Below are 9,248 nucleotides of genomic sequence, written 5' to 3'. Positions count from 1 at the left end.
CCCCGCGAGCCGGGGGGAGCTCCCTGCCCCGGTGTGGGACCTGGGGCTGGCCGCCTGCCGCAGGCATGAGCGGTGCACGCACCTTCTCTCGAGGCTGCAGGTAAAGGCCTGGGGGTGGCGGGGTAAGTAGTTGAATCGGGCTCCACTTAATGAGTGTGTTTCCCGAGAAACCCTGCTAGTAACCACTCAGTCCTAATCTACTGACAGTCCCCCGTGGAAATGCTTTGAACAAATAATCCCTCCTGGAAGGAAGGGAGACTTGGTGAGACTTTATTTGGGCCCTTACCCTCTAAAGTGTAGGGGTGGTTTAAGAAAAGTCTGTTCACTGATGCTTACCCAAAGGTCCCCATTGCTGTGTGGTTGGCCATGCTCCCTTCAGGGTGTCAGAGCCTTCAAGAAGCTGAAGTTCACAGCAGGGCATCTGTCTGCGTTTCTGTTCCTTGGGCTCTCCTGGAGTTTGCTGATGTAGCTGGGAAAATGTTATTGTGCTGACTTAAGGACCTAAACCAGCAGCTGTTACATGTACACAAACTCTTCTTGGTTATGACTGTATAAAGCCCTTAACTCGGTTGGTTATGACTGTATAAAGCCCTTAACTCAGTTGATGGCTCACTGATAGTAGATGATGTGAAGGATCATATCCTGGTCACGCATTGTAGTCCTAGGGGTTGTGATGCTTGAGCTCAAAAGTTCAAACTTTGGTCTGTAACTCAGCAAAAAATGCATTCTTGCAGGTGAGGTCCTTCATAAGTTTGTGATGGTGCCTGAGCGCTTCCTTTTGATACTTTAACTTGCTGTACTTTAAAGCAGCTGCTCCTTGTCAGAACTGAATGTGGAGCAGACCCTGCACTTGCCAGCCCTGTCAGAACCGAGCAGCACTCTTACCTCATTCTCCTTGGCGGTGGGCACCAGAGATGAGGCTGCTCCCCTGGTTCCTGACTTTCACTACACCTCACTCTTTCTGTGAGGAGTCTGTTGCAGCAAGACCGCAACAAGCGGTACTTCTGAAGCACCAGCTGTAGCTGGTGGTTTTTCCAGTGAACTTCTATGTTATTGGTGTCTTGTTAGGCAAGGAAAGTTATTTTCTTTCCTAAAACAAGTGACACGCTTGTTTTATTTTTGAGTTGCCCTCCCACAGCATTACTGTGTGCTCTGTTTCAGGGTACTACTGTTATCAGACGCTTCTCTGGCTCTGAAAACACCATCCCTTCATCTGGAAAAGATGAATTGCCCAACCGCATGGTCAATGCTGCATCAAAGCAAGGGTTTGCTATCTATATAGATGAACCAGAACAGAAAGAAAACTACGGCTGCCAAGTGGCTGAAGAGCTGGAATCAAGCCTGTGTGAACTGGATACTAGTGCAATGACATCCAGCATTCACCTACTGCTGGATCTGAGTACAGGTAACTCTCGTTACTACTCAGGTAGTATCTATAGCACAAGTACATACAGGGTGGTTATGAATTGTGATGCTGGTAAGCTACTGAGTAGCTTACGTTACAATAAACACTTCAAGATAACTTGGATTGTGTCTACATGAGGTACAACGCTTCTGTGCTAGAAATAGCAGGAGAAGGTGAAGAGGCTAATTACAAAAATGTCTTGCTGGTTCCTCTTACCTGTTAGGATCTCCTATGATAGTGGACACATCCTTCCAGTCCCAGCCTGAGGATCACATGGGAGATGCCATAACTCTGACTGTGGGAGAGTATGCGGAAGATATTCATCAGTACCTCCGAGAGGCTGAAGTGAGTGGCTTGTAACAAGCTTATAGATATTTGTGGTCTCTGTGATGGGCTGCAATACTGCAGAGATGTATGGTTGCCCCAGGATAACCTGAGGCTGCCACTGAGCTACAGAGGAGAGAAAGCAAGCAGTAAAAGCCATCTCTGAAGCTAGAATCATAAGCAGCTTCTAGACAGTGATAAGATCTTTCAGGATTACTCTGCATCCCAGAAATACCCCACTGGTGGAGCATCTCTTGAGTCCTTGGGATGAAGAATTCTTGCAGATGTGAGTTGAATGCTGCAAAAATACTAAAGCAGTTGGATGTGATCTCACTGACAGCTCTCTTGCTATAGTAGTAGCTTTTCCTACCTTTGTGTATCAGAGTAGTGAAGTGCAGTCTCCCAATAGGAAGAAGGGTAAAAATGTGATTTGTTCAAAGTCACTTTCAGATCCCTCTGAACGGCTCATGTGCTTGATGGCAAAGGTTGTCCATAGTCCAGGAGGTCTTTTACTATTCTGCTATGAACACAGTAGCTCCTGTCTCTTCAGTGTAGAAATACTACTCTCTAGAGATGCTACTAGCTGCTAATTAATACTACTAGCACTGCAATTATAGTTAGTAGTAATGAGTTATAATGGTTAACAACTCATGCTCCTTTTGGTATAAGTATAAAGAATGTTAATCAGCTCAGCCATTGATGTCTCTTTTTGGGGTGAGCATCCTGATTCTTCAACTCTCTCTCCAAGCAGGTAAGATTCAGGCCCAAGCCCTACTACATGAGGAAGCAACCAGATATCACAACAGGAATGCGTGCCATCTTGGTAGACTGGCTGGTGGAAGTCGGGGAAGAATATAAACTTCGGACAGAGACTTTGTACTTGGCGGTGAACTTCCTGGACAGGTTTCTTTCCTGTATGTCTGTTCTCAGAGGGAAGCTGCAGCTTGTAGGAACAGCAGCAATTCTTCTGGCTGCGTAAGTGTTTATCCTCTCCTGAAATCTCAGTGAGCTAAAACTTATTTTTGGACTGAGCCTTTTAGTTTAATTTGGAGGACTGAAGCTTGCAGTGGTAAGTAGCTTTTCATGGTATCTCAAGATTAGCAACTTCACCTACTTTGGCACTAGCAAAATTAAACATTTAGTGTTCGTGATGTGAGGAACTGTAGTGGGAAAACCTTGTAATCATAACAGCAGGAGCAAAACAGCTACTGCATTATGCTGCTAGCCTAGAAGGCTACAGTAGATTTACAGTTGCAATCTGCAATTAGCCTTGAACTGCTTTAAGTAGGCAGGGTACCTAACATAACCTAGGAGTGCATGGGTTTTTGTCTGGAGTGCATTGTGTTACTGAGACTTTCTCTCTGAGCGCTTGCTATTAGTCAAGAGCTAACAATGTGAGTGTGTTTCTATCTAGACTGATGACTTGGAGTTCCTCTAAACATCTTTTACCAAATTTGAAACTAAATTGTTACTTAGCCTGGAGGAAGGACCAAAATAAGAGCTCTATGCAAATCTTAGTAATGTCATGTGCTCATCCTGATACAGGTCCAGCAGAAAGCTTTCTTTTACCATAACTTTCAAGCTGACAAATGTGGCTTCTGTATTCCTTTTTTCAGGAAATATGAAGAGATCTACCCACCAGAAGTGGATGAATTTGTGTATATAACAGATGATACCTACTCTAAGAGGCAGCTGCTAAGAATGGAACACCTGCTTCTCAAAGTGTTGGCTTTTGACCTAACAGCCCCAACCATCAACCAGTTCCTCCTTCAGTATATTCAGAGGCATGGAGTCTGTATCAGGACAGAGAACTTTGCAAGGGTATGAATTATCCTCCTTTCAGGACTGAGGGGGGAGAAGTGATCCTAAAAGCAGAACCATTTGTATTTCACTAAGTTTTCTGAGCAGACAGGTTCTGCTACTACACTATGCTCTATCAGAAGATACTCTCTCATGCCAAGTCTTATCTGGGACTGCAACAGGCCTAAAACTGGATGTTTTGTAGCCTACTACCTTCAGTAGGCAGCTTTGTGTGCTGAGACTTCTGGATAAATGTCTCATGGAAATGCTAAGTTTGGTCTATCTGTCTGGTCAGGAATAATGCACTGACTAGGCAGCTAGGTGGTAGGAATCTGGTTGTTTTTTCAACAGTGCCTGCATAACGAGTCTGCCCTGGATGTGGTGGTACTACATACTGCTACACAATGATACAGCATATGCCTGCATAACTGCATAGGCAACCCTGCTTAGAAACAGGTTAACCCAAGCTTATAGCAAAACATCTGACCTGCTGCTTATGTGCAAAGGGTATAGGATTGTACAGTGACTCTACTCCAACAGAGCCCAAATGCTATTTCTTAGAGCTGTCCATTTATCCCAGATCTCCAGTTGAGCCCCACCTATGTGAACAAGAGCCTTGGAGGTTGGGAAGAGTGTGTCTTTTTTGTGTTATTTTTACAATACATGAATTTTCTAAGTCTCTATCTGTAAAACTACATCAGAGCCGATGATGGGACCAGAACTTCAGATTAGTGTAGATTGTTTAGGCTTTGACAAAGTGTGGTCTTTCTGTCTCCACTGAAACATGCTAAAGGTTCTTCTTTTATAAGATCAACAGGACTAGAATGCTATCTCTACCCACCAGACATGTAACTCATGTTGTTCACATGAAACTGAGACCATTGACAATTTTCAGTGCTTGCTACATTGGACTGATTGTACCAGCTAGGCTCATTCTGTTTGGAAAACTTGTGGGTTTTTTGTTCAGTATCTTGCAGAGCTGAGTCTCCTTGAAGCTGATCCTTTTCTGAAGTACCTTCCTTCACAAACTGCTGCAGCAGCCTACTGTCTAGCAAACTATACAGTGAACAGGTCTTTCTGGGTAAGACTAACTGCATGTTAATGAGTAGCTCAAGCATTTTCTGTTATCATTAGAACTAGGCTGAGAAGCAGAAGGAGTAGCTTCAAAGTATGTTGTTAAAAGGCTGAAATCCTAGGATGAGTAGCTGTTCCTGAGCTAATGAGACTACCTGATAAATGAATGTTAAATCAACCTGAAATATCCTGCCCCTTCTCTGAAATGGGAGGGACCTTGCTGTCTTGCTAATTTACATCAAGTCTGTACCTAAGGCCTTGTTAGACTTTAATCTCCAAAACTCTTCCCCCAAATACAATTCAGGGGCTTTCTGGGAGGGAGGGGAGAGCTGAATGTGTCCACTTGAGTGGAGTGATTACACTGAGTGGCTGTTTTAATGCAAGCCTTGATAGGCATCTCAGCTGTGTGTTGGAGGAATAGCTTTAGCAGAGAGCAGGATCCAGAAGAGATGTAATGGATGCCACATGCTTAGAGCAGAAGGAGTTTCTTGTCAGATCTCCTGGTGCCAAGGAAGACCTAGAGTGAAACTGATGGCAGGATACACTTGAATCCTCTTCAAGCCTAAAGAATCTAGAGTGAGCACTGATGTAGTGAAAATGGCTTCTGCTTCTGTAGAAAATGTACCTTCTAGGTGAATGTTGCCTACAATAGAGTAACACTGGTTTTTCTCCTCTGACCAGCCGGAAACACTTGCTGCATTCACTGGGTATTCATTAAGTGAGATAGTGCCTTGCCTGACTGATCTGCATAAAGCATGCCTTGATGCTCCCCATTGCCAACTGCAAGCAATTAAGGAGAAGTATAAGCACTCAAAGTAAGTAACCAGGAAGCCAGTGTTCTGTAACCTGGAGGCTATAAGCACAGCCTGTCTCTGGTTTAGCAGCTTGGGCTGCCAAATAGAAGCTGGTCAGCTTCTATTCCTCAATCAGAAGCCTCTGTCAGTCTCTTGAGGGGAGAACTCTTCTGACCAGAAGAGTAGCTCATCCGTAGGTATACAGATGTACTGAACAACAATTCTTCTGCGGTGTTGCAGGATAATTCTTTTCTTCCCTAGTGTATTGCATGAGAAGGTGATATCTTTAAATTTGTCAGCTAAACTAATATTTTTAGTGACTGCATTTGTATTCCAGGTACCTGCAGGTGTCTCTTCTGGAGCCCCCAGCAGTTCTTCCTCTACAATAGACACTGTGGATCCTGGACTTGAAGATTGCTTTGTCCCAATCAGCAAAGCTGGTATAACACTTCATGGAGCACTGCAGGTCATGTGTCTGTAACCATAGTGATCAAAATGGTTTTTAGCTAGTATTTTTTAATTAGATGCCTTTTTAGTCTATAGCTCTTTATAACTGACAGCACTTTTAATAAATGTCTTATTACACTGTTCCTCTGTGAATCTTCTGACTCCAGTTAATATCTGCAGTAACAGTGAATGGAAAGGGTTGTGGTTTTTTACAAAATCATTGTGAGCAGGGCTTTTAAGCTAGCTGGAGCAGATAAAGTGTGGCTTGAACCAACACAACCTGACATCTTCATAGACACAGGTAACTTGCTGTAGTATCTTATCTGTTTCTTCCTCTGCTATGAGACAAGATCATGTGGACATGAACAGAACCTATTTTCTGCAACTTGTTTACCATATCACAGCAAAACCATCCAGATTCAAGTGGTCTGTGAACTCTGAACTTGTGTGTAGAAGACTATCAATGTTGAGGTAAAAGTCTAACTTCCCTTTGTGGAGGTGAATAAGGGGGATTCCTCTGCGGGGAGCTAGAGGAAGGGGAGATTGGCTGGCAGAGCCTTAGGAACACTTCAAACACTGGTAGACAGACTGCAGTAGAGAGCAATGCTAAAAAGCTATGAGGTACTGGAACAGTAGTACTGGAACAGCCAGATGGCTGCTGTGTCATACTTGTGGTATTGAGTAGTCTTACCGCATAGCTCTGAGATGACCTCTTCTGCCACTAGAGCACTGCTGAACATGTGTGCTCTGCAGTCTCTAGAGAAACCTCACTCTTGGCGGGAAGGAGGGGGGTGATGGGACAGGACTAACTGTTAACTATCTTATCCTGAGCTGCTACACTGTCTTGTACCCCCCAGTTATTTGTTAGGTAGTGTTCTTAAACAAACAAAACACTACCTTGAGTACTCCTAAACACAACCCCTGTGCAAAATAGTAAAAAAAAAAAATCAGTTGGTCAACATGTAGAGAACTCTATTGAGCTCATCTAAATGACAAGGTAAGTCTGAGGTGTTCTCTTACTGTAAGATTTTAAAAACCTTCAGTGCTTACTGCTTCCTAAGAGTAATCTGTACAGGTCATTATGTGTTTCCAAGCAAGAATATGCTTAACGCTTGACATTAACATGCAATTCAGCAGACATACTAAGTACAAGCTAACAAGCCTCTTACTTTAATTTTAAAACCTGATTATACCAGTGTGTGTCATGAGGCTCTTCTTGGCTTCAGGGGTTTCACTTCCCTTGATGTGTCTAAGACTTTCTTCCCCCTGCCTCCTCGCTGTCCAGGCTGGTGAATCCTCCTAGTAATGCAAACCCTTGTATTCCTCCAAAGTGGAGGTAGTGGTAATGACTGGTTCATTTGTCTCACAGTAAATATCCTTTAAGGGAGGGGGAGCATTCAGTTTCAGTCTAGCCTATGCAGTTCTTGGTCTCTTGCTTCAAACACTTTCTAGTCAAGTAAATGAATCTGTCTTGGTATTTGCTGATAATGACAGATGTGACCAGATATCCCATGCTTGCATCTGGTATCCACTTCATGGTGGGGGCCTAGATCCATGGATTGTCTCCATGCAATGAATTTCATGGCTTGTGGATGTATGTCTTAAAGGTGGGCTATGAACTTCACTCATGCCTGCAGCCAACTCCTTTAAAGTAGGTGGCTCAGTACAAAGGTCAGGGCCAGTGGTGCCTAGTTACAATGGGGAGTGGTGAATTTCTTGGTTGCCTGTTTCACAAGGAAATGGTGAGTGTACCGAGCAAGAGTATTGCTAAATCTACCAGGTTTGAGTACCAGCTTGTTTATGGTGTTTCAGGCTGAACATAAGGTGTCCTGAAACCCCACGTTAATAAACCTTACTCTACTTGTAAGTAATAGTGCTTACTGAACTGCAATTACTGTAGTGTTGAGTATTCTGTAAGCAGTAATGAATGTCTCAAGTGCAGAACTGTTTTCCTAGTGTTATAGCAGCTTGAAGGTATTCGTATGGTCATGTCACAATAGTAATGGGGAAGAGCTGAGTTTTGGTCTTATGAACAATCTATGATGACAGTCATGTTTCATGTTCCTGGGCCAACAGATTTGGTGCATCTAACACAGTAGGAGGTGTTCAGGTCTGAATTTACTAAATGTTTTACCATGTGGTGTCTTTCTAGAAGCCAAACTTTCATTCTGTTTTACTCTTTTAGAGTACACTTAGCTGTAAGATAGTTATAATAGTTGCATTCAACTTCCTTGAAGCTTTAATTCTCTGGTATACAAACTTGCCTGATTTTTTTTTAAACTATAATATCTGAAGAAGACTGCTTTGTCTGCTTTGTTTGTTTTGTTGTTATTTTGCAACTGAGCTAGTGGCTTAAATGTTCCTTTAGTCCAAAGGCTAAAAAGGGAAAATTAAAAAAGCTAAGTAGTTAAGGTGAAGAATCACATAATGCTGCAGTGTGAATGCTGTTTTGTGCAAGGTGGATTAAATTTTAACTTGTGAGACAGAAGAAACTGATCTTGAAGTGGCCTCATCTGAGATCTGTGGGTAATAATGGCGTTTTGAATGTTCCTGCTCTATTCTCACTTCCTTTTGTTGTATTTGCTTACTCAGAGCAAGGAAAAGACTTGTTGCTCTTGTATGAGTGAGCCTTGACTCTTCCAAAGTGAAAACTGGGTGCTATCTCCTCTTTCATTCTATGTGAGTCATCACACTTAACTCTGGTCTACCCCTCATGTGGGCTCTCCTCTGCAGCTGGTACTTCAGAAAGGTATGAGAGATGCTTGTTAGGCATATTGAGGTAATAAAGGTGAAATAATGCTGTTTTAATAAGATGAAGTGCTTTAATGCAGATGCAAAACCACTTAAGAGTACTTAAAAGATGTACTGAAAATAATCAAGTATACAGGAATATGGATTTATAAGGAGGGAGACGAAAGCAACCCAAAAGAAAGCTTTCAAGTTTTCATTGATGTAGTGCCAGTGCTATTGTCTGAAAAACTAAGACCTGTAAAGCTCACAGTTTTGTGTGATGTTTGAAACAAACAGAACCGGACTTCTTGAAGACAGCAGTATTCTGGAAAAGAAATAAAGGAGAATCAACATTAAAGACTAAGCAGAGGCAGTCTCAATTCTTGACAATCCCACTTAGTGGCTTGTAGACCATGGCCACAAATAAGACCTCATTTTCTTTGTTCAGGAAATATTTAAACTGTTGCAGTTTCAGAATTGTCAAGCCTGATGTTGCTTGGTTAGCTCTGCTGTGAAGATCAGTCTGACTTTCAGCATGTGTATTTCAAAGGCTGAATATTGACTTCTATACAGGTCACAGTATCTTCCCTCCAGTTCAAATGTATTGGGACAATAACTGGGAGTAAAACCTACTGGTGAGACAGCAGGCTGAGCACATCCACGGAGCTTTGAGT

The 9,248-nt window shown here is 42.8% G+C and overlaps 1 protein-coding gene across 1 annotated transcript; it reads left to right on the top strand.

Annotated features, from left to right (window-relative positions):
- The first annotated feature begins 914 nt into the window (after nucleotides 1-914).
- On the top strand, nucleotides 915-5,984 carry CCNA1 (cyclin A1). Its single transcript, XM_009290264.1, has 8 exons — nucleotides 915-998; nucleotides 1,162-1,405; nucleotides 1,629-1,750; nucleotides 2,481-2,704; nucleotides 3,346-3,550; nucleotides 4,497-4,610; nucleotides 5,285-5,418; nucleotides 5,735-5,984. Exons 1-8 carry the CDS (start codon nucleotides 915-917, stop codon nucleotides 5,784-5,786), a joined length of 1,179 nt encoding a protein of 392 aa, XP_009288539.1. The 3' UTR covers nucleotides 5,787-5,984.
- Nucleotides 5,985-9,248: the final 3,264 nt, after the last annotated feature.

The sequence above is a fragment of the Aptenodytes forsteri genome, unplaced genomic scaffold, assembly GCF_000699145.1.
Source record: "Aptenodytes forsteri isolate BGI_AS27 unplaced genomic scaffold, ASM69914v1 Scaffold155, whole genome shotgun sequence".
Classification (NCBI taxonomy): Eukaryota; Metazoa; Chordata; class Aves; order Sphenisciformes; family Spheniscidae; genus Aptenodytes; species Aptenodytes forsteri.
Note: the sequence above shows the minus strand (reverse complement) of the source record. Positions and strands in the feature narration are given on the sequence as shown.

Bases quoted from the DNA above. Each gene is read 5' to 3' on its own strand.
- CCNA1 (XM_009290264.1), top strand. From the start codon at position 915: ATGAGGCTGCTCCCCTGGTTCCTGACTTTCACTACACCTCACTCTTTC. The intron at 999-1,161 runs GTACTTCTGAAG...GCTCTGTTTCAG, and splicing joins CAGCAAGACCGCAACAAGCG to GGTACTACTGTTATCAGACG. The intron at 4,611-5,284 runs GTAAGACTAACT...TCCTCTGACCAG, and splicing joins CAGTGAACAGGTCTTTCTGG to CCGGAAACACTTGCTGCATT.